Here is a 26,174-nt window from a genome sequence, read left to right as displayed (position 1 = left end):
ACAGACAGAAAGAGAGAGGGAGGGAGAGAAAGAGAGAAAGAAAGGAGAAAGAGAGAGGAAGGAAGAGGGAGGGAAAAGAAGGAAGAAAGAAAGAAAAGCTGGCCTTCCCACCTGTCTGTTGATTCCAAAGCCCGACATCTCTCCATTGTGCTACACTGTCTACACACAATGACAGTAAGTCACATTTTATATCACTTTATAGTCCTCCACAAAGACCATCACATTTAATTCTTAAGAACTTTGGAAATATGAATGATTATCACACCCTTTGTAATAAATAAGACTTTAGTCAAAATGATCTTACTAAAACCTAAATCAGTCAGTGACAGTCCTGCTCAGACCCTCTTATTGTGTCTCATCTAATAAAGGCCCAGATCTGTGTGACCTGAAAGGAGTCTGGTCCCCTGGATCCCTCTCTAGCTTCACCTCTCCTTCTCTCTCTGCCCCAGTCACACTGGCCTCCTTGCTGTTCCTCAGATACTCAGGGCTGTTACACTGGCTGTTGCCTCAGCCCAAAATGCCCTTTCCCCACATTCCTGCATGACTGGCTCCCTCAGTACTGTCAGGTCTTGATGAAAAAGTCACCTTGTCACCAGAAATCATCTTCCAGGTCAAGCCTACCCAGACCTTCTTTCTAAAATTCTAGTCTAGCCCCCAGTGTTTCATATGCCCTTTCCATGCTGTAGTTTTTGTCCTTAGTGTTTATTTTCAAGCATACTGTTTGTTTACATCTATTGTTTATCTGCTTTTTTCTGCCCAGTAGAATGGACATGCTGTGAGGAAATGCTGTGAAGAAATGCCTTTGTCTGTTTTGTCCACTTCCAACTCCAGCACTGCAAACAGACTTGGCACATAGAAAGCATTCAGTGACTATTTGGTGAATGAAAATAAATTAGAAAATGGATGATCAGAAAGGAAAAGTGATTGTTCCCCAGAAAATGCTGTGGCCCAGAAGTGTCAAGAGTTTAAACCGACACTGGTCTTCTGATCCACATTCCATGCTTTTTCAGTGAGGAGCTAGCTAGGCCAAAATCCAGAAAAGTTTGTAAGTGATTTTATAAAATAAAACCCAGTTAATAAGGAATACTTTTTATGTAATTCACACTTTTAAAACACTTGTTTCCTCAATTACCATATGGTGGGGGACATAGACCAGTCCTTCCTTCAGACTGTCTCCACACAGCAGGAATAATGAGAATAAGTTACAGAACTTCACATAAACCTAATAGTTTCTTCTCACTGTGTTACACTGTAGGACCGGCAAGCATGCTGGTCTCTTAAGTAGCCTCTGCTGTAGGGAGTCATCCAAGAGGCAAATAACCCAGAAGGCAAGGCCACTTAAGTCTGGGGAATTAAATCAGTGACACATAAGTCAAGAAAGGAGGTATGTCTACAACATGACCCGATGCTGTTGCCTTTATGAGTTAAGGGCATGCACCAAGGTTAACAGAACTTAGAAGAAACGCACTGTTAAGTCTAGTGAATGGTTGTCCAACTCTTTAACAGCAGTTTTGGTGAAGAAGGTTAAGTGCAGTGTTTTGCACTGTATCTCAGCCCTGTCCATTACTTTTGTAAAAATTCTCTTTATAGAGAGTATAGTTATGTGGAGGTGATGTGTGCATCCTTCTGAGCAGAAGAGCTTTCCAAGCTCCTTCACAAATATCAGTTATTAAATGCACAGCTTGAGTAAGGTTTGTGATTCCCACTCCTGTTATACTGCTGCACAATGGTTTATGGCTAAGTGAACCTGCCATAAGCATGACAAGATAGAACGTGTTAGAATGTAGAAGGTAAGAACGACATGTTCATTACTGAATGTGGGATTTGATCAGTAATCAAACCAAAACTTTTGTTTGAAAATAAAACAAAACACCAAACACCCTCAGTCATCTTTCTCTTAACTCAATTTCCATTTGCTCCAGAAGAAATGAATCTTGTCTTTCTCCTCATCTCTGAGCACTTTTATAGCTGCACTTAGTTAAAAGCAACTCTGTTAATTTCTTTGCTTGAACCAAAGATTCTTTCATTTATTATAACTATTACTTCTATCATTGTACCAACTAGTGTTTGGATTTCACAAATAAGTCCTGCAGTTGCCGAAACACCAACCCATCACTACTTATTTATTCTTAAATGACTTTTCACTGGGAGAAAGTATAATTATCTGTCATAACAGAACTACAAATAGGGTCCTAATAATAAGCTTATCATTTGTTAAAATTTCTGTTGCATGCAGGAAAATTGTTATATCTTTCTGTATTTTTTTAATATCTTCCTTCTGAACTGTTCTTAGTGTTTTATTTCCCTATGTATTTTGTCTGCCAACCTGATTGTAAATTACTTAAAGATAGAAACTGTGTTATATAATCATTTGGAGCAAAGCATGTGTTACTTCTATGAATGATCACAGCTAATAGGGAATTTGGTTAGACATTTCAACTGAAAGCAGTCCCTGCCCTGACACCGCACTGGGCCCACTGAACCCATAGCCAACTAGCTTTTATGAACACCTTTTCTGTGTCTCCCACCCAAGTATTTACATAAGACACTACAGGATGCCTGACTGCAGACCTGCAGAGTCTTTAACATACAGGAGTGAAAGTGAGGAAGAGCCTGTATCCCTGATGTTAACACTCCCTTGAGACAACTATGGATCCTCTTATGCTTTGGCTTTAGCAGTGACACCTATTAGGAATTGTTCCATGAGAGAGCATGAGAAATTCTCTGGAGTTCAAAATATCAAAATGACATCCTTGATAAAAAAATCTCTGTATGGTTTGAGTATCATAGCTGACACCAGGAATCTCTGGGAATTTGGTCTCAAAGCTATTCTCAGAGTGTGTGTTGCCTACATTCCACACAGGCCTTGGGGGATGGAGCAGGCTTAGTTGGGGATTTTCGGCAGATTTTGTCGTCTTCGCAGCTAAGTGTAGCACTGCAATGTGACATTCACTCAAGTATTCCCACTTTTCATTCAGTGCGTAGCATTTTCAGTGTAGCAGGTCTTATCTTAAAACAAACAATCTCTTTGCTTTTGTGAGTTTAGTTTGTAAAACAAATGAGAGCAAGAGACTTCTCTCCACTAGACTTCATCCCTGGGTATTAACCCTCATTCCCTGTTCTCACTCTTCCCTCAGCAGTCGGATGACATTTATTGATCAGAACATTTTATGGTTAATTCACTTTAAAATTTTCCAAAATGCCATTCAGTTTCTTATCAAAGTGCTGTAGTACTAAGATTTGCTCATTAGTTTTATAAATGTGATTACTTATTTTTTCTGAAAGAAAGAGAAATGGGACTGAGAGAAAATGGCTTCCCTGCTAAAAAGAGAAGGAGCTTTTTATCACTCAGAGAATAATGGTGTAACCATAGCAAGAGCTGGCTTGTCTGTATCCCATTTTATAATAATTCAAAAATCATGATAGATTATTGGAAAAGAGGCATTTGTTGTAAGAGTCAGAAGCAGTACTGTTTGTAGGCTTGCATGATAGTGTATCAGAGTTAACAGAATGGAAAAATGGCTCAATGTGTAGAATAGTATATTCCAAATTATTCTGTTATAGAAATAAAAAGTATTCCACAGTCCTTAAGCCATTCCTTTTGAGAATCTGAGAGCCTAACAGCCAGTCTGTTTCGTTCTTTTTCTTTTCTTTTTTTTCTTTTTTTGAGGGGAGGGAGAAGGTTGGGGTATCAGTTCACAGCAGAACCTTAATTGTCCTTGGAAGTGACCTGTACCAGCTATTCAATCATGTGTCCTCTAGTATTTTTCTCTAAATAAATAAAGAGATCTTTCCTCACTTATTAGACAACTTTTTCTAGGTCGGTATCCAGTAGTAGCAAAAGGAAAAATCTTTTCCAGAATAAATATTTTCTAATTACTTCATCTGTAAGAGTGAAGTGAACACTGAAAATGCTGCAGTGAGCTTCAGTCATTTATAGGAATGTCTAAATAAGTCAGTCATCACTTAATTGTTTTTCAGATGTCTACGAGTGTTTCTTAACTAAGATTCTTAGAAATCCTATTTGTTATCAAAGACCTGTGTCTAAAATATAAAATTTTGTAAGTTTTAGAAAAAGTAAAATCTTAAATGACTCAACACTCGCTTAAATTTCAACTAAGAATGAGATTGAATTAGCAATCTCTGAATCTCAGCATATGTTTGGCCTTACCTTTTTTTTTTTCTTTTTTTTGACTTTCGTCTTTTAGGGCTGCACCCATGGCATATGGAAGTTGACAGGCTAAGGGTCAAATCAGGGCTATAGCCATCATCCTTCACTACAGCCACAGCAATGCCAGATCCAAGCAGCATCTATGACCTACACCACAGCTCACGGAAACGCCAGATCCTTAACCCATTGAGTAAGGCCAGGGATCAAACCTGCGTCCTCTTGGATACTAGTCAGATTCGTTTCCACTGAGCCATGACGCGAACTCCTGGTCTTACCTATTGTTAATGAAACTTGCCTGCAAGCAGGGCTTCATGTTTCACAGCTTAAACAGAGTAAAGAAACCATTTATAAATGCGGACACCTTTATGAAGACCTGTTTCCTGGGTTTCACTTATGTCAGCCTACAAAACTATCAGTAGTAAGTAACTGAGGGGAGTAAACATGAAAGTTCTCAAATAGCTAGGCTTTTCTGAACATTCTGAGATTAAAAAGCAGCCAAGTTTACTGCAGACTGAGAACTGCAGACATTTCAGTGGAGGAAATGAGACCCAGAGTGGCAGCTCATGTCGCGGACATTGACCTGTGAGCCTGGTCTCCACCTCCCTCTTACCTCCACGCCTGCCCCTTTGAAAAGAGGGAAGGAAGGAATTCTGTAGTCAAAAACTGAATCCCTAGGACAGTCTGTCTCTCCTGAAGGAGCAGTCTGACTCTCATTCTTGTTTAGCTCCGTTCCCTGAGAAGAGGAGTGTACTTCCAACACCCTCTTTAAGTCAGCATCCTGTGGGGCCCCTTCCACACAACCAAGGCCTCATTCATTCATTTATTTTAAAATGTTTATTGCATTTCCATCCCAAACCCCCAGTGCGTCCCCCCACCCCCAACCTGTATTAAAACGTTTACTGAGAGCCTTCTTTGTGCCAAACCCTGGGGATTCGGCAGTGAACAAACAGATAAAAATGCCTTGCCCTCAGGGAGCTGACGTCCTAGTATGACTCCTTCCAGGAGGTGTCCAAGTTGAATTGAGCTTTAGGAATGGGTATCCCCGGAGTTTATGGGGCCCCCTAACCTGTTTCTTTGCCCTCCAACAGGTTTTCTATCTGAGCAGATCTGGAAGGGGAGAGATACTTCCTCTTATTAAAAAAAAAAAAAAATGTAGAATGGCTGCCTTCAGTGTTATACAAACTGCTTTTGGCTATATATATGTGTGTGTGTGTATATAAATTTTTACCTTATTGGTTTTTTAGTCTAAAACTGCAATACCATGTCAAGTCACATTTATTTGAACCTGTTGGCAGTTGTTTCTAGCATGTGAATGAGTTTTTCTGAATGTACCTAGTATTGTGTGACTAGGTAAACATTTCCAAAATATTTTAAGGTTCCATTTTATGAATAAAAAGTATGCTAGACTTTTTAATGGGCTGAGAGTAATATGATAGTATTAGGCCTCAGGTTCTTTCATGTTTTGAAATTCTGATTCAGGAGTACCCATCATGACTCAGCGGTAACAAACACAGCTGGTATCCCTGAGGATGTGGGTGTGATCCCTGGCTTTAGCTCAGTGGGTTAAAGATTCGGCATTGCCCAGAACTGTAGTGTGGGTCAACCCAGCTCGGATCTGGCATTGCTGTGGCTGTAGTATAGGATAGCAGCTACAGCTCCAGTTTAGCCCCTAGCCTGAGAACTCGCATATGCTGTGGGTGTGGCCCTAAAAAGCAAAAAATAAGAATTAAAAAAAATTCTGATACAGTGATTCCTTTTAGAAGAAGCCGAGCCTACCCAACACAATGGGTAGAAATACTGCAGAGAAAGCCATTTTGTTGCTCTGAAAAATATGTTTAATTCCCATGAATTTTTTTTTTTTTTTTTTTTGTCTTTTTGCCTTTTCTAGGGCCGCTCCCACGGCGTATGGAAGTTCCCAGGCTAGGGGTCGAATCAGAGCTGTAGCTGTCAGCCTACACCAGAGCCACAGCAACGCAGGATCCGAGCCGCGTCTCCGACCTACACCACAGCTCACAGCAACACCGGATCGTTAATCCACTGAGCAAGGCCAGGGATCGAACCCGCAACCTCATGGTTCCTATCAGATTTGTTAACCACTGCGCCACGTCGGGAACTCCCCATCTATCAATTTTAAAAGCAATTACGGAGCCACAGTTTTTCAGAAGAAAGAGTGCTCTTTTGACCCAATATTAGTAATGGCAGAGGTTTGGTCTTTAATCTGCCTGCAGGATATTATTCCACATGTTCTAGTTTTATTGGGAAGTGCTTCTGAACATTGGTTCAGTTCGTAGGGGTGTCAAATTCCAGGGTGTGACACCATAAAACAGTTTTTTAGTACTTGGCACCAGTGATTAGTTATTAGAAGCAATAAAGTTATTGGCCATCCCTAGAGTTAGGCCACTGGCCCCAGGCTAAAACTCCAAACTGTGTCTTAGGGCAGCAAATCAGGTCCTAGATCATGTTCCCTCAGCCTTCAGAATGAATTTTAACCCCAATGCAGTCTTCTCATGGGTCCCTTTGTGGCTGCCATACCTGCAGTTCACTGGTTTTCTGTTTTTGAGGCACTAATTGAAATTACATAACCAAATTTCAGTTTGGTAGTCTAGAAACTCATTTTGAGAAAGTGAGTAAGAATTTTGTTAGTCACATCTGTTTTAATGATCTTTCAAGGGATGTTGAAGATCAATGAAATATAACTTTTCTGTGATCTGATGAACAAACCTCTCACATTTGTGGGCAGCATTTTCAGCGGAAGAGTAGGCAGGTACAGAGTAAAGCTAATTACCATTCATGTCTTTGAATAATTATGGAATTCACCAGATTTCCTGAAATCATCTTTGGAGACGCTCATAAGCACTGGAGGAGCTAAACTTGAGGAAAAGTAGGAACTTGACCATATAGCTTACAGAGGCCCCTAAATTTCCCAGGGGATAAATTTCATCTTTAAAAGAGTCATTGTTAATGGCTATGAATTCAAAATATAAACTTGAGATTGAAGAGAAGTGACTTTGGCTGTGTTTCAGAGGTCTTAATAGGATTATTTTTGTGTTTGGAGATGTTGGAAATTCCTTGTTACTACTACTATTTCTGCAACTATTCTGGGGTTAAACTTTCATAAAGCAAAGAATTATCTAATGACATGACTAGCAAGTAGGAAGGACAGACTTCTTAACACTGAGACTGCTGTATTTTTCATCGTCAGCTCGGTACCAGGGACTTTGCTAACTCTGGGTATGTAGCGGTGAATGAAAGAGAATGAATGAAACAGACATCCTTTCTGACTTTAGGGGATTGATGGTCCATTGTTAAACAAGTAAACAAGCCAGTGTTTAATTATACATTGTGATAAGTGCTGTGAAGGAAAAGAGCTGACATGATTTGGGGATGTTACTTGTGTTTTGGTAGTAAGAAAAGGCCTTTCTGAGGAAATGCACTTGTTTGATGTTTTACTAATATTTTGCATGTAATTCTGCTGCTTTTGCAACACTCCTGTAAGCTGTGTAAGGAAAGAAACCTAATTTTCTTCTGTAATTCCTTACAGTCTAAGGAATTCAGTAAATGTTGGCTGACAGTTTTGTGACCCACCATATGATATCCGTTTTCCTTTAGGAAACTCACTCTCTATTTAATTTGGACACAAAAAATGGGATCTAAATGTTTATAAGCGTCTGTAAATGTGCCTGGCACATAGTCGGTACACAAATAATTGCTGAATGATTGAAAGTTACAAACTGAGTTTGGTTTTTTCAGTGAAAAGTACTCTCAGTGACCTGATGAAACCACAGTCCTGCCCTTTTCCTTCATGCCCATCCTCTTTAACACACATGTTCCCATCATTCGTTCCCCCAAGAGTACCATTTGTTTTCAGGACTCCGTCTATCTTCTCTGCAGATAACTTCCAAATACAGTTCCAGCCCTGTTTTCTCCTGCCAATAAGTCCTCACCCCTGTTTCCTACTGCTTGCCTGTTTTTTCCACTAAAATGTCTTCCTGGAATCTCAGACATGTGTGCCCTCAACTCTTCCCTCAGCAGCTGCATGGGTCACTCCTCGCCTCCTAATGTCTTTATTCAGAGGTCACCTTCTCAGAGAAGCCTCCTCTAGGCACCACATCTAAAACAGCAAGCCATGTCCTCACACCCCACCCTCACCTTCTGTGCTTTATTTTTCTCCATACCACATATTTAATGTTTTATATATTTAACATATTTATTATATCACATTGGTGATGGGATTTTCTGAAATGATGGACAATTCTCAGTTATGTTTAGAAAAAAAATAATATTCCCAGCATAGTGGAGTGGTTATAAGAATGCTTTCCAAAGCCACACTGCCTAGGTTTGAAATTCCTGCTCTGCCATTTGCCATATGAGTGGCTAGTCATATGTTCCTATGTTCCAGTTTTCTTATCTATAAAATAGGGGATAATAGTAACTATAATAATAATACCTGACTTAGGAGGTAGTTTTGAGAATTAGATGAACGGTGTATGGCATACAGAAATAGTAGGTGTTATTAAATAAATAAATTATTATTTAGTAGTTTATTCCTGGAAATTTAGTGTATATAAAACCCATGTAAAAGTGCTCTATAGTTAAATATAAAACAGCAAGTTTATTAATATAGTAAAAATCAGGGCTTTTTTTTTAACCTACATGAATTTTGCATGAGATAAAGGACAGTTTTGCAGGAGACTATCTCTGTGCATTATAGACTGTTCAGATTCCTGGTCCCGTCTGTTAAATTTTAGTAGTTCCCTTCAAACATCACGACCACTACAAGTGCTCCTGAAGGGTTGGGGATTTTTATACACATTATTCTAGGTCTGTACATTTTAAAATTTTATTTATTTTACTAAATTTTATTGGAGTATAGTTGATTTACAGTGCTGTGCTAGTTTCAGGCATACAGCAGTGTGAATCAGCCACATATATACACATGTCCATTCCCTTTCAGATTCCCCTCCCACATAGGTCACCACAGAGTACTGAGGGAAATTATTATAGATCTTCTAACTAGGTAAAATCTTTCTCATCTGACTCCCCATGGTGTAGGAATGTAATACCCATGTAATATTTACCGAATTCTGCTAATACTTATTCTTCCCAAACTATTCTGAAAAATTGAAGAGGAAGGAACATACCCAAATTCATTTTAGCAGGTCACCATCACCCTGATACCATAACCAGACTAAGGCACTACAAAAAAAAAAAAAAAATTACTAGCCAGCATCTCTGATGACTAGAGATACAAAACGCACAACAAAATATTAGTAAACTGAATTCAAAAATATGTAAAAAAGGATCATACACTATGATCAAGCAGGATTAATTCCAGGGGTGCAAGGATGGCTTAGTATCCACAAATCAATCAGTATTATGCATCATATTAACAAAAGGAAGGACAAAAATCACATGTCTGTCTCAGTAGACACAGAAAAGGCATTAGACAAAATATAACATCTATTTATGGTAAAAATTTTATCAAAGTGAGTATAGCAGGAACATATCTCAACATAATAAAGGCCATTTATGACAAATTCACAGCTCATATCATACTCAATAGTGAAAAGCTGAAAGCTTTTCCTGCAAAATCAGGAATAAGACAAGGATGCCCATCTCACTACTTCTATTTGACATAGTATTGGAAGTCCTAACCACAGCAACCAGACAAGAAATAAAAGGAATCCAGATTGTTAGGGAAGAAGTAAAACTCTCATTACTTGCAGATGACATGATACTCTATACCAGAGTATAAGTCTTTACCAGAAAACTAACAGAATTAATATGAATTTAGTAAGGTTGCAGGATACAAGATTAATGTACAGAAATATGTTGTTTTTCTAAATACCAATAATGAACTATCAGAAGGAGAATTCAAGAAAACAATCCCATTTACAATTTCATCAAAAAGAATAAAATACACTGTATATATAGCACAGGGAACTATACTATATACAGTCTTCTGGGATGGACCATGATGGAAAAGAATATAAAAAAAGAATGTACATATATGTATAACCAAGTCATTTTGCTGTACAATAGAAATTGGTACAACCTAGTAAATCAACTATACTTTAATTTTTCAAAGGAGAGGGAAAAAAAAGAATACCTAGGAATAAATTTAACCAAGGAGATGAAAGACCTATACTCTGAAAACTCTAAGTCATTGATAAAGGAAATCAAAGATGCTACGAATAATGTAAACCTATCCGTGTTTGTGGATTGGAAGAATTAATCTTGTTAAAATGACCACACTACCCAAAGGAATCTACAGATTCAATGCAATCTCTATCAAAATACCCATGACATTTTTCATAGAACTAGAACAAACAATTCTTTTGTCTTTTTTTTTTTTTTTTTTTTTTTGGTATTTCTTGGGCCGCTCCCGCGGCATATGGAGGTTCCCAGGCTAGGGGTTGAATCAGAGCTGCAGCCACTGGCCTACGCCAGAGCCACAGCAACGCTGGATCCGAGCCGTGTCTGCAACCTACACCACAGCTCACGGCAACGCCGGATCGTTAACCCACTGAGCAAGGGCAGGGACCGAACCCACAACCTCATGGTTCCTAGTCAGATTCGTTAACCACTGCACCACGACGGGAACTCCTAGAACAAACAATTCTAAAAAAACTTATATAGAGCCAAAAAATACCTCAAATAGACAAAGCAATCTTGAGAAGAAAATAAAGCTGGAGGTATCACATGCCCTGAACTCAGACTACACTCCAAAGCTATAGACTTCAAATGGTGTAAACTACTTTGTTTTCTCTAGGAGTTTTATGGTTTCCAGTCTTATATTTAGGTTTTTAATCCATTTTGAGTTTATTTTTGCTTATGGTTTTGTGCCAGTACTGGCACAAAAGCAGATACTCAGATCATGGAACAGGATTGAGAGCCCAGAAACAAATCCATGCACTTATGGTCAATTAACATCTGACAAAGGAGGCAAGAATATGCAGTGAAGAAAAGACAGTCTCTTCAGTAAGTGGTGCTGGGAAAATTGGACAGCTACATATAAAAGAATGGCAAAAAAGACATAAAAAAAAAGAATGAAAGTTGAACATTCTCTAACACCATGTGCAAAAATAAACTCAAAATGGACTAAAAACCTAAATGTAAGCCTGGAAACCATAAAACTCCTAGAGAAAACATAGTAGTTTATTCCTAGAAACTAGAGAAAACATAGGCAGAACACTCCTTTGATGAAAATCATAGCACTGTTTTTTTTTGGATGCATCCCTGAAGTACAGGAAATAAAAGCAAAAGAGAATAAACGAGGCCTAATTAAACTTAAAAGCTTTTGCACAGCAAAGGAAACTATTGACAAAACAAAACACAATGTACCAAATGGGAGGAAAAAAAATTGCAAATAATATGACCAATGACAATTAATATCCAATATATATAGGCAGCTCATACAATTCAACATTGAAAAAACAAACAACCCAATTTAAAAACGGACAGAAGACCTGAATAAACATTTTCCAAAGAAGATGCAGATGACCAACAGGCACATGAAAAAATGCTCAATCACTAATCATCAGAGAAATGCAAATTGAAACCATAATGAGGTATCACCTCAGACCTGTCAGAATGGCCATCATCTAAAAGACCACAAATAATACATGCTGGTAAGGATGTGGAGAAAAGGGAACCTTGGTATATGATTGGTAGGAGTGTAAATTGGTGTAACTGCTGTGGAAAACAGTATGGAGTTCCTCAAAAAACAAAACCTAGAATTACCGCATGATCCAGCACTTCCACGGGCTATCTGAAGAAAATGAAAACCCTAATTGGAAAAAATACATCCACCTCAGTGTTTGTGACAGCATTATTTACAATAGCTGAGATATGGAAGCAACGTACGTTATCTATCAACAGATAAATGGGTAAAGAAGATGTTGTACACAGATATACACACAATGGAATACTGCTAAGCCATAGAAAAAAATGGAATTTTGCCATTTGAAAACAATATGGATGGACCTGGGGGGGCACAAATAAGCAAACTAGTGAATATAACAAAAAAGAACCAGATTCACAAATATAGAGAATAAACTAGTGGTTTACCAGTATGGGGGAGAGGGAAGATTAGGGGTAGGGGATAAAGAGGTACAATCTACTAATATATAAAATAAATAAGCCACAAGAATGTATTACACAGCACAGGGAATATAACATTTTTAAAAAACTGTAAGTGTAGTATAATCTATAAAAATTTAGAACACTACGTTGTACACCTGAAACTAACGTATTTTAAATCAATTATACCTCAATTTTTTAAAAAGAAATTTTAAAAGAGGTCCTTTGAAGAGTAATAAGTACTTAATAAATGGTTGCTGTAGTTATTATCATTAAAAATTGTATGATTACTGTTATGATTATCATTATTAAGTCCCAAGGTCAATCAAAATCAAAGCCACAGTGAGTTATCACCTCACACTTGTCAGAATGCTTATCATCTAAAAGACCACAAATAACAAATGTTGGCGAGGATGTGGAGAAAAGGGAACCCTTGTATACACTTTACAATATGACTATGGAAAACAGTATGGAGTTCCCCCAAAAAACTAAAAACAGAACTGCCATATGATGCAGCAATTCCACTCCTGAGTGTATATCCAAAGAAAATTTAAAACACTAATTTGAAAAGATACATGCACCCAATATTCATGGCAATAGTATTTATAATAGCTAAGATATGGAAGCAACACAAGTGCCCATCAGTAGATGAATGGATAAAGGTGTGGGATATATCTGCAATGGAATACTACTCAGCCATAAAAAGAATGAAATTTTGCCATTTGCAACAACAAAGATGCCCCTAGATAATATTATGCTCAGCGAAATTAAGTCAGAGAAAGACAAATACTGTATGTTATCATCTCTATGTAGAATCTAAAAAATAGAGCAGGAGTTCCCACCATGGCACAGCGGAAATGAATCCAGCTAGGAATCATGAAGTTGTGGGTCGATCCCTGGCCTTGCTTGGTGGGTTAAGGATCTGGTGTTGCCGTGAGCTGTGGTGTAGGTCGCAGATATGGCTGGGATCCTGTGTTGCTGTGGTTGTGGCTGTGGTGTAGGCCAGCAGCTGTAGCTCTCATTGGACCCCCCCCCCCAGCCTGGGAACCTCCGTATGCAGCAAGTGTGGCCCTAAAAAAAAGGCAAAAAATAAATAGAGCAAATGAATTAATATAACAAAACAGAAACAGACAGACATGGAGAACAATCTAGTGATTACTAGTGGGGAGAGGGAAGAAAGGAGAGGCAAGATAAGGATAGGGGATAAAGAAGTAGAAACTACTGTGTATACAGTAAGCTACAGGGATATATTGTGCTGCACAGGGAACATAGCCAATATATTATAATAACTTTATATGGAATATAATCTATAAAAATACTCAATCTTTATGTTGTGCTACTGAAACATATGAAAATAGCAAATTAACTATACTTGAATAAAAAACATGTGGTTTATGGTTATCAAAGGGGAAAGGGTGTGGGGGGAGGGATAAATTAGGAGGTTAGGATTAACATATAAATTGATAACCAACAAAGACCTACTATATAGCACCGGGAACTATACTCAATATTTTGTAATAACCTATAAGGGAAAAGAGTTTGAAAAAGAATGGATGGATGGATGGATAATAGATAGATAGATGGGTGTATAACTGAATCACTGTGCGGTATGCTTGAAACCAACACGATACTGTAAGTCAACTATACTTCAATTAAATAAACATGTATTTTCAAAATATTGAACAAATTCTGGCTTGTCTTACATTTAAACGTATGCCATCCTTCCCACCATTCTTCCCTGGCTTTGGACACTCACAGCCTTCAATCTCTCCACTGTCAGGGAAGATCTGCACAGGGCAGACATGGTGGCTGCTGGGAGCTCTTTGCTCTTGCAGATGTTCTCCCTATGTCTCCAGAAAATTCTTCAAGTTGGAAGCATTGTGTTTCTATGTACAGCATGACTGGTACTTTTATTCACTCAGTCTTCTTCCTCACTGATGAGGGAGAGGTTCTAGTTCTACCACTGAGCCCCCACCCCCCTACCTTAAAAATTTCCAGACATTTCTTAAAGGAGCCAAACCTCTTTTCTATAAATATTTTATCATATTCAGTTACATGGAACATGTATATGTTGGTTATAAAGAAAAAGATCAGTATTGGAATTTTCATAGAAGGTTTCTTAGACGTATAACTGGAAATGGGCCTTTAAGGATTAATAGAATTTGACCAGATGGAGAATTTGACCCAATAAAGAAGAGCAGAAAGAGTCCGTTCCCCCCCCCCCAAAAAAAAAAGGATACTGGTAGAGATATAATACATGGTATGCTAGGATGGTCCAAACCAGGACTCAGGTTAAAAATTAGAGGCAATATTGGCTAGGCATAGTGAAGTCAGCTTTGGAAGTTCTTGAAAGCCACCATATGGATGTGATATTTTACCATTTCTTTGTTCATTGTATTCCCACCTTCCTTTCTCTTCTACTACTTTGTCTCCCCTTTCTTACCCTTTTGGATTTCTTTCCTGTTTTTTTTCCATTTGTTTGTTTTGGATGAAGGTATCTTTTGTGATCTGTGAATGGGAGGATTTTTATCTACCTTCCATGTTCCATCCCCACCTCCCCTCCCAGACAGACACATACACTACATCCCACAGGATTCAGGCACAGATGCCAACAGCCTGTCACTGCCTGTCACGAGCCAAGCTTACACAGAACAAACTACCTCTTGTTAGGATTAGTGTCTGATTCTGAATAGGAATCTGTTTTATCATACATACTTCTTTGCAAAGCACTGGCGAGGTCTTGTCATTTTTTAAAATTAAACTTTCTGCAAAATTTTTGGGGTTATTCTGTTTATGGTCAAGGTTCTGATGTGTGTGTTAGTCATCTCCCAGCTAATAGCCTCTTGGCAGGCCGTTCTTAATTCAGTTATTGTGTGTTTACAGGCTATGCAAAATTCCACATCGCCTAGAGTTTTTCCTCCCCCAGTGTCCAGGCGCTTTTTTTCTTGCTTCCCCAACACTTCTGGGCATTCAGATCCAGTTTTCACTGCTCGTATTTGAAGCCAGTCATCGCTTTTCCTTTTTATTTGCCTGACTGATATTTTACATCTTTTTCCTGACTCAGGTCAGTGTTTCTTCTTGTTCTGAGGGCCCAGAACATAAGATTATGTGTAATCTTACTTGTGCAGCACCCAAATGTTTCCTGATAGAAAAGGGAAAGCAAACCTTAAACCTTAAACGTTTTTGCTCCATACTATTCCTTTTAGTTCTTTTTTCCCCAAATAGTCACTGTCTTTTCATTAAGAACACAAAAAATGGTCTAGCAGTCAGCTCTAACAGTTTCCTAACCCAATGTTTGCCTTGTTTCCTCTTGTCAGAAAGCCCATGAGCTGCAATGTTTTCTCTTACTACTCGGGTACTGCCCATTCATAATGGAGGCCTGGCCCTTAATGTAAGTGTGCAGTTCATCCTTGGCCTCTCACATGCTGCCTGGGTTTCCTGTCACAGGCTCTTCTCTCCTCCCTACCTGAGCCACCTCTCTCTCTTCTGATTCTCACCTCTCCAGTTAGAACCTATTCTGGTATATTTTTTCACACTGAGGTGCAAATTATAGGTGACAATTGAAAATGTTGTCCTTTTCAAAGGTGGTCAATTATTAACTGTGCACAAAGGCTGAAAGTAAAGGATAATGGGGATTCATCTGCCATGTGAGAGAGGAGTTTTAGAGCCTTTCTGCTGCTCCTGAGAGCATATCTTTTGAGCATATGCCCAACAGCGGTCAGTGAAGGGGCCTACAAAGACTGTGAGTTATCATAAGCCATTTCCCCTTCTTTCCTCCTTTAATTAAAGTAAGTAGAATCTGGGAGGTCCCGCCATGGCTCAATGGTAACGAACCTGACTAGTATCCATGAGGATGCGGGTTCCATCCCTTGCCCAGCTCAGTGGGTTAAGGATCCCGCATTGCTGTGGCTGTGGCGTAGGTGGGCGGCTACAGCTCCGATTCGACCCCTAGCCTGGGAACTTCCATATGCCACAGGTGTGGTGATAAGAAATAAATAAATAAAAATAAAATAAGTAGAACCTCATAGGTAATGTTGAGACCGCCTCACTGACTATCCAAGGGGGTCAGTACTGAAACAACCAAAGACCTCTTTTATAAGATCCCACAGAGTGGATCAAAGAATATTGCCCCTTTATTTTTTCAGAGGTGTTGGGTAACCTGGGACTCCTAATGGCATGTCACTTTAAACCCTAAAGTATCCAATTTGTCATTCAGAAGGGGCTCCCTAAATTCAGTTTAAGGGCATTCATATCTTATCTGGTAAAGTCTTCTTCTAGTAATGTTGATAATTTCCTTGGCCCAAAATCCAGAAAAGAGTGAAGAACAGAATCCTTTTTAAAGTTACCTGGATCATACCTTGCTTGAGCCTAGGTTGAGTTTAAGATGATAGTGGCATTTCAGCCATGGCTACGGACTTACAGGTTTTGAAATCAGGTCACACCTTTAGTTTTCCCACTGAGCTCATATTACCAGGTTTTTCATCTCTTCCCAACATTTAAGGTATTAAAGAACTCTAGTTATCAATGTAAACCATAGCACGCACACGGGCTCTAATGACTTCTGCAGGTGGTAGGGCCGAATGAGAGAACCTAGCCTTGATCTTAAACTGTCATCTGGATTCCAAGTTAATCCAGGAAAGTAGTAAAAATTAGTAATCTGTATTACATGTTTCTTATACATGTGTTTTTCATTATTTGGTTGTGTGTGTGTGTGCGCGCACGGGTGCATGTGTGCATGCATGCACGTAATCTTTGAGTTTTCTTAAAATGGAAAGGGACCATGGTTCCAAAAGGAAATGACTAGTGTGCTACCTTGGAATCTGACCTCTGTCACATGTTCTGAATGTAATGACTCCAAATACATTAGCAGATTGTCTTTCTTCCATTGCCTACTTTTTGGAAAAGAAAACACTTGGCTAACTTATAGGCAATCAGATTTAATTCTCTAAAGATAAGTAAATGACTTGATAGCCACTTCAAAGTAGCAGGAGTTGTAAAATTGGAGTTAAGTTTCCATAGCAATGGTTTTAAAGAATAGGTAGTGTTAGTTAACGCACAGCAGCAACCAACTGGTCTCATCGCTAGTAAGGCTGGGAAAGAAGAAAATTAGCTTCAACTGTAATCAAAGAGATTTGTAAGACCTATAATGGGAAATTCACCAGTAATGGAGACTGCTTTAGAAATTGGAACAGTCAGCCTATAGAAGTGGAAGAATGATATCTTCCATTGGCTTTAAAATAGGATATGTGATCTGCTCAAGGCACTTAAAGTTGATAGGTTACTAGATTAAATAGTTTTTAACTTTGGGGGTCATAGACCCCATTTAGAATCTGATGGGTAGCCAAGACATGGAAACAACCTAAATGTCCATCGACAGACGAGTGGGTGGACAAAGGTGTGGTAAACATGTATGCAATGGAATATTACTCAGCCATTAAAAGGAAAGAAATAATGGCATTTGTATTAACATGGATGGACCTACAAATTATCATGCTAAGTCAAGTTAGTCAGACAGTGAGATACCAACCTCATATGCTATTACTTACACATGGAATATTAAAAAAAAAGATACAGTGAACTTCTTCACAGAACAGATACTGACTCATAGATTTTGAAAAATTTACAGTTTCCAAAGGAGACAGGTTGGGGAGGGGGGATGGGCTGGGGGTTTGGGATGGAAATGCTCTAAAATCAGGTTGTGATGATCATTGTACAGCTATAAATACAATAGAATTCACTGAGTTAAAAAAAAAGAATCTGATGGACTCCCCCCTCCAGAAAAATGCACACACAAATAAAACTGCATATAATTTCAGGGAAATTATGGACTCCCTGAAGTCTGTGCATTAGACCCTAATTTAAGACACCCTGGATGAGATGATCTCCATGGGTCTTTTTCGTGCCTCATAAGTGACAAGCTGCATGGCTCAATTTCCTCAAACAGGATGGAATCTGAGGATCAAGTGTCAAACTTTGGATTTTCTTCCTCTAGATTTATAATACTTGGCACACAGAGTGTAAAATAAAAAAAAATATATAACAGAATAGAAAGAATTCTGCTTTTAAATTCAATTCTTTGTCCCAGAGAAGCCAAATGTTTAATTTTAAAATCACTGGTTGGCTGTATATCATATTTACGAAAAGGCAGCGCAGGATGAGGCCCTCGCCAGCAGTTATTCTTCCTGGTCCCCACACCCAGCTCTGGATTCATGGTTGAAAATACAAACTGAGATGCCACGTTGACTACCCAGCATCCTTCCAAGTTCACACAGCTTCTAACTGTACTGCTATGAATGTCTAGCTGTACTTGAAAGATACTATCTTTTTATAATTCTCTCATCAGTTTTATACCTGAGTTTCATTGACTGCAAGTTGGACAATGACCACCCAGAATTACAGATCGGGAGATTATTTGGCCCGCTCCCTAAAATAAAGAGCTTTCATCCTCTCAGGAAGCATGGAGTGTAATACATGTCTGTGTATGTTAAATGCATGATAATAAGTTACCCCATATGTGTTAAGCATGGCTCTGTATGGTTTTTCCTGTTCCCTTATGCCAGTAGCCTCTAGTTTACCTGGAAGTCCTCTAGTACTCCTTTTAATCCCAAATGGGAATTGTACCAGAATCCAGAACTCTGGAATTAAAGATGGCCTTCATGTGGAAAGGAAGTGATAGTGGTCTCTGGGAAACAGCATAATTGTCAAATGTCTGTAACTTGTCATCCATCTTCACTGTTCTTTATGTTCCTAAGTACAAACCCTTAAATTCGTAGTTGGGAATGTCTTGATGAGATGAGAAATATTACTGATGAACAGGAGCCAAGCAGTCTTGGCCAAGGTCTCCGTACCATTCACATGATAAGGTGGTCCTTTTGAGAGTTATTCCCTCCTACTGTTGAAATGGAAGGGGAGGACTTAAGTATTCTTTCCCGTACCCCGCTGCCCTTCCCCTAAATCTGTTGCTCTGGTCATGGTGAAATATTGCATTGAAAGCATATAAGACATATGATATCTGTGCACAGATAATCTGTGGTATGAACTCTTGACAGTGGCTGCAGCCCTTGTTGAGCCAAAGAAGGTTGTTTGGGAACTAGAACTGAGGAGAGGACAGGTCATGCCAGCACTGTAGCCCTGCTTAGTGACTGATGACGTCTCTTTACCCTTGAAAGCATTTTGGCAGTTCACACCCTTAAAGCTCATTGATGACTTTCTGGGATTGAAGTTATAGCAGAATTGCATATTCTACTGAATATTTATTTCTTATGTGTATTCTTCTCTGCAGAGAATGTGATCAACGGGCAGGATTATGAAGTGATGATGCAGATTGACTGTCAGGTGATGGACACCAGGATCCTCCACATCAAAAGCTCCTCCGTTCCTCCTTACCTCCGTGATCAGCAGAGGAATCAAACCAACACCTTTTTTGGTTCCCCTCCAGCAGCCACAGAGGCAGCCCATGTTGTCAGCACCATCCCTGAGTCATTACAATAGTACCCTGGGGCTACATGGGAAAACTGAGAATGGGACCCTGCTAGACTGGAGAGTAGGTGAGAGAAGTGCTTCTTTCTGCCTTCTTGGTGGCAAACAGAGAACCACCTCATGATACAATTCAAGAAAGAAGAGAAAAACGAAGCTGCTCTGTTTTTTTTTGCAATCCACCCATCTACTTGGAAAGCACTGGAACTCAGACACAGGGGAGCAGCATTTCTCCAATGGCACACATTACCCTACATCTTCCACTGTTGCCTGGTGGAGATTTTTTTCTATACCTTCCTAAATTGCTTTTCTGTCTGTATTTGTTTGTGTTTAAATAGTTATCTTCTTTCAAATAAGATTCATTTCCCCACTCTGCCATTTCACTTACTTGTAAAGAGACGTACTTATAGAAAGCAGCACAGCACACAGATATTTCCACTGATTAGATCTGTCATCAGCTTAATGCAAACCAATTTTGGATATTGTGCTTGTTGGAAAGCAAATGTCAAAACCAGAAGAGCCAAAAGCATCCCCAAAAGAATCAAAACAATTTGGCGGCTTAGGTAAAAGGGAAAAATCTCTGGGTGGTAAAATTTATCTGAGACTGCACGTGACTATTTGGGGTTGGAGGCAGATAGCAAATTTGAGAGAATGAAATGGAAGGGAAGGGCTAGTGGTGGGGCTTGGTAAGAGGAGAAAGGTCCATTAATACACATTTTTAAAGCACTGAAAGTTTGATGTGACTGCAGTTTAAGATTAAAGCCACACTGACCATTTATTCTGCAGGCCCCAGACCACGTACTTATGTCTTCTTTTTTACTCATCTAGTTCAGATCCTCAAGAGCCCCAGGGCAAGTCCTTCATTTTTGTTGTGAATCACCACACACTACACACGTTTTATTAATACGATACCAAATTCAGCTAAGGAGCATGTCAGTGACTTTAAACAAACAAGAGCTTTTTCTCTTGAGAATTGACAAGTATTTACTCCTTTAAGACTATGCAGACAGGCGAGTTGGATTCCTGCTGGGAGAGTGCATCCCATAATATGGCAATGATTTTCAATTCTCCAGTGAAAAAGCAGTGAAGGAATTCACTCTTTTTGTCCTCCAATTACTTAAAAACAAAAACAGAAAAACATAAATCTTCCACTGTGTTCACTTGTACTTTGATAATTCTCTCCTCTCTGATTTCTACCTTCAACTCCTAAAGCGAGTCCTCTACGCTCTCCTCCTATGAAACTTTTCAATTTCTTAATATAATTTTTTTTCTGCAAACATTGCTTTTTAACCCTAATTGACTAGCCTTTGTCAGATTTCTTCCCTTCCTTTCCCTCCCACACTGTATCCATCTCGTCCTCCTTGCAACAAAAGGAAAAAGAAATATCAACTCCTCAAGGATTACATGTAGCTGGTTAGCTCTTTCCCTGTGAAATCAGGCATGGCTCTTGAATAATTCTGAAAACCCACCAGCACTTCTGTCTGGAGAGTGATGCCTCTGTGCCCAAGCCTTTTAGATGCTCCCCAGGAAATCAGTTTGACTCTTATGAGGAGAAGGGGGCTCTCTTACTCTATTTCCTGGGAATCTGGGGTTTGAAAATTATCAGTTTGCCTCCTTCTTTTCTACAAGTACAAATGGTTTTAAGTCAGGGCAGCACTCCTGTCTGATTTAGCTGCTCCTGGGCAATTTTCAGGCAAGACCCCTTCTCCCTTGGGGCCACTCTTACTTCTGATGGGTGCCAAGGAAGAGAAGGTAAGTGTCTATAAGAACTTTAGGGTCCAGCGCAGTTTTCTCCTGGCCCTGCTCCTTCCCATTGTCCTGTGAATTAGCCAAACAAGAGGCTGTGACCATGGCTAGTAGGCAGTGGCAACATGGTCGTTCCCCAGCTGCCAGTCTTGAGGAACTGTCCTAGTTAGCAGTGGATACAAACACAGTGTCCGTGGAGTGATTATGTGTGATGCTTCCTTCCTCTATTTTGCACTGAATCACACAAGAACAGACCATCATGTGGGACTTCTTGTTTTAAGCACTTAACTTTTACTTTATTCCTCTATGCCTAGCTTTTCCTTTGCTCATTTTACCATCTCATCAGACTGAGGACTTCTATTATGTACGTCGCTTGAATGCCTCTCTCTCAGGTCAAAGTGTGGGTCGAAGTTAGGAAGGAGTCATGACCAAGAGCAGGCAGGTGTTGAAAATAATGAAGTTCAGGGACCTGCCAAGTGACCATCACAAGCAGTCTGGGAGCCTTGGCTTTCTCTTCACTCATTGACCCGTCAGCTCCTTGTTCTTGAATTGATGTTTTTGAGATGAGGGAACAGGAGTCTTCTCAGGGTAAAGTTTCAGGAAGTGAGTGAAAGGCAACTGACAAGTGCAAAGAAGTATTCTACTTTTTACATTGCTGTCAAGGCTACTGTTCCTCCCTGGGCACAATGGTAGTTTTTATTTTAATGTCTCTATGTTGGTGCAAAGTCCTGTAGGAAAAATTGCTATGCCTGATGAATAAATTAAGCTGGTCTTTTGATTTAATTGTTTGGTGAGATTGCCTTTTGGGGATTTCAGTCAGGAATTATGGGGAGTGTGTGTAGTTTTTTTAATTTATTAAGTTTTTAAGTGGCATTTTGCAAGCTTATGAGAATATTGGATAAGCTCATGGAGGAGGCACATCCGCCTCTTACTAGATGATTTTGTGCCCTTTGGGGCACAGTACTGCTCTCTTAGGAAGTGATGGTGGAGGCTGCTGGGAACGGTTTTTCCACCTGAGTGCAAGTTCCAGGCTTAATGGAAATGGATGTTCCCTCATGCTAACTACTGAGGCAGAATCAGGAGCTTCTTCCCTGTGGGTTAACTCATGCAGCAGAACTAGGATTCAGCTCCGTTAGAATGGGAATGTAAAATGCCTCTTTCCAAAGTAAGGATTTGTAAAAGGATCATTTTGATACAGATGTATTGCTTGCCATGCTTATCGTCTAGAAACTTTACATTAGATTATTGGGTGGGTTTTGTCTTTTCACGAGTTAAAAAAAAAAAAAATCCCTCGTGATTATAAGAGCTCAGAGCATCTTCTAATTTTTTTTTTTTTTAATGACTACAAGCTTCAGCACAAAGCTGGCATTTCTTTGCCTTTTCTTGTTAGCAAGAAGTTGACATAGAGGTATTTGAAATCAGCAATGTTATATGAGTCATTCTTGAGTGTTCTGAATAAACACTACTTAGAAACAGACAAGAAACTTGGGATTCAAACTGATTTTTCTAGCATTTTTAAAGAGACACTGTCCTAATTAAACTTTCCTGGCTTGAATCTTCCCCCAGTAGTCACAGCCATGACATTCTGATAAGACACTGCTATGGCATTTGGAGTGATTAGAACTGGAGAACCTCTCAAGAAGCTCCTTGCAATTTTTTTTTTTAGGGCCACACCCATGGCATATGGAGATTCCCAGGCCAGGGTTCTAATCGGAGCTACAGCTGCTAGCCTACACCACAGCCACAGCAACGCCAGATCCAAGCCACATCTGCAGCTTATACCACAGCTCATGGCAACGCCAGATCCTTAACCCACTGAGCAAGGCCAGGGATCGAACTCACAACCTCATGGTTCCTAGTCAGATTCGTTTCCTCTGTGCCACGCGGGAACTCCCCTTGCACTTTTTTGTACTGTTTTCTGACTCTTCCCATTTTACTAAAGCTCAAGTTGTGAAACTTGACAGATCAGAGGGAAATACTTGTAGTTGTATTTGACTTTCTAACACATTGGAAAGTTTCAAAGCCGCTTCCATTTTCATCTATTAGAAGTAACCACTACTGAGGAGCCGGCATAAGATCCCATGCCCCCTTCAGTTTGACCTCATGGAAATTTTCCACCATGAAAGCCCTCTTTCCACTGCATGCTGCTGGGCCAACTCAGCTTCCTACAGCAGAGTCACAGGCCTGAACTTCAAATGAGACATTTCATATGATTGCCTGTTTTCATATAAATTAACCTCTCAAGTAAGATTGCTTAATGCCAAAATTGATAGACATTTATTACCTCCTATAGACCCCCCCCATTCTTTACCAAAATGTTATTTTTGTCAGTCCTGGGTCAATTTACAGAAATTAGAATCTTTGCTGCTAATATGAATACTAATTATAATTTTTACCTTAAAACCAAGAATAAAGCTTAAAGAAAATGAAATGTAATAATTTTTTATTCTTATCCCTAATAATATTTGGGAGGGAGAAATTCCTGCTTTCCCTCACCCCCCAAGGGTTGTGGTTGATTTTTACTTTTCTAGGAAACAGAATATTGGACTACCCTAAAAAATGTTGCCAGAGTCCAGATGGAACTATGCATATTCAAAAAAAAAAAATACAGTTTTCTCTTACCAGAAAAAAGTCAGAGTGTATTCTGTTAACATATTTTTAATGACTAAGCTTTAAGATTTATTTTGGATAAGATTAGAACTTTTAGCAGTTTATTCTAATATGTGTTTGTTAATATCTGTATTAATATCTATCAGAATTTGTGGAAAGAATGACAAAGGTATCTTGATCAGGAAACTTGATCCTATGTATGAATCATGTCCTGGCTAGTCACTGTAAAAGAGTAAACACCATTCTCAACACATTAGTTTGCTAACCTTAAGGCTTAGAGACTTAGCACTTAAAAGGCATTTAATTATATTAAGTTGGGGAAACCAAGGAGTAAATAAATCATAGTTTATCATTTGCCAGGGTCAACAAACAGCACACTGTCTTGCTGCTTTCCTCCATTGGTGTTGGTGACTGTTAATTAATAAGCAAACCAGGAGGCCTGGCATACTGATGTTGGTGACCATTAATTAATAAGCAAACCAGGAGGCCTGGCATATTGATGTTGGTGACCATTAATTAATAAGCAAACCAGGAGGCCTGGCATATTGATGTTGGTGACCATTAATTAATAAGCAAACCAGGAGGCCTGGCATATTGATGTTGGTGACCATTAATTAATAAGCAAACCAGGAGGCCTCCCAGAGAGAGATCAGCATGTTGACTCATGGAAAATGTATATTGGACCATTTTAACCCACACTCACCCCTAACTTCTAGGTCAGTCATCTTCAGATATGATGCTGGGGAAATAGAACTTTAGATGGAAACTTCTATGCACTTCTGGCCTGAGAGATGCTAGTTTCTTGTTCTCCTCATGTTGGCAATATGGTTGGGCTAAGACCAATAGTGCTTCTCCCATGAAGCCATTAGAATCTGAGGAGAGAGTGTTAGAGATGCCATTTCACCAGGATTTGTTTCTAAGGTTGTATTCATGCTCAGTTAAGAATAGGTTAAAAATGTGGAGGAAAGATATACCTTTCTCTCCCTTAATATTTATGTTGATTTACAACACATAAAGATATGATGACAGACTATGATATGCTTTTAAGCAAGTCTTTATAATGCAATACTTGTTCTTTGTCTGAAATTTAAATAAAGAATTTTTAAAACTTGACCTTGTTTTGTTCTGTATATAGAAAGAGTGAAAAAAAAAAAAAAGACCAAAAATGAATATTCAGTGCTAAGTGATTAGTAATGAGAAGGGAAGCTTAAACTAGTTTTATGGCCTGTTGCTGTTTAGCTGAAACAATGGAACTCTTTTCCACTCTTCTTCCCAACCTAGTTAAGTAAAACTTTCCTTTACCGTATCCAATTATTTGAACTACAGTGTTAGCAAAAGAAAAATACTGTCTAAAAACACATACTTTGTTCTTCTGTGTCAGGAAACTGAGTTAATCACACCAAAGGCGTCTTTTCAGCTTGGAATGACATGTCTCATGCATGAAGCTGGTCACTGCAGACTGACAACAAAGAATCCATCTGGGAAAAATCAGTGCAGGCATTTACTGAGTAGCTGGTGTATGCCTCAGACACTGCTCTAAGTTCACTAACTCTTTTATTTCAAGCTTTCCTATGAACCCATTTCCTAAGATGGTTACATACCTAGTAAATAGAATAACCAGCATTTGGATCCAGGAAATTGAGCTCCAGCACATGGATTCTTAACCACTATATTGTTCCACCTCCCACAGCATAGATGGGGCATGGGTTCCTGCCCTAAAAGACCTCACAGCAGCTGATGGAGCCAGGCACAAAAATATAAAAATTACACTAATGTCAGGGTTCTCTCTGGGGCAAAACTACATTTGTTTCCTAAGATAGCTTATTACGCTTCTTTAGAAAGTAAGATCCCAGATCCCCTTTTCTGCAAAGAAAGCGCACATTGGAGGGTAGGGCGCTGGGCAGCAGAAAAGTGGATCCAAGCTACATGGCTTGGTCTCTGGATGCTGGAGTCTCTCAGGGACTCGTGAGAAGATATCTTGGTGGCAGGAGAGCAAAAGGACTTCAAACTTGTACTAAAATGTAAATCCTCTTCATTGTCTCAAATATTCAGTAAAGTCTGTTGTACCCACAGCTTTGAATCCATGTTG

At 39.2% G+C, this 26,174-nt stretch overlaps 1 protein-coding gene across 6 annotated transcripts in view; it reads left to right on the top strand.

Annotated features, from left to right (window-relative positions):
* Positions 1–23,906, top strand: part of ATF6 (activating transcription factor 6) — a 212,709-nt gene extending 188,803 nt beyond the window's left edge. For all 6 annotated transcript variants that reach the window (XM_085022565.1, XM_021089516.2, XM_021089514.2 and 3 more), the window contains exon 16: positions 19,536–23,906. In XM_085022565.1, the coding sequence (XP_084878691.1) occupies positions 19,536–19,744 (209 nt within the window). In that variant the 3' untranslated portion in view covers positions 19,745–23,906. The remainder of the gene's footprint in view (positions 1–19,535) is intronic.
* Positions 23,907–26,174: the final 2,268 nt, after the last annotated feature.

Source organism: Sus scrofa, chromosome 4, assembly GCF_054392235.1.
Source record: "Sus scrofa isolate SSC_HxYL_T2T_F1_AM1 chromosome 4, Sscrofa_HxYL_maternal_Yorkshire_Landrace_v2.0, whole genome shotgun sequence".
NCBI lineage: Eukaryota > Metazoa > Chordata > Mammalia > Artiodactyla > Suidae > Sus > Sus scrofa.
This window is presented reverse-complemented; position numbering and strand designations above follow the sequence as displayed.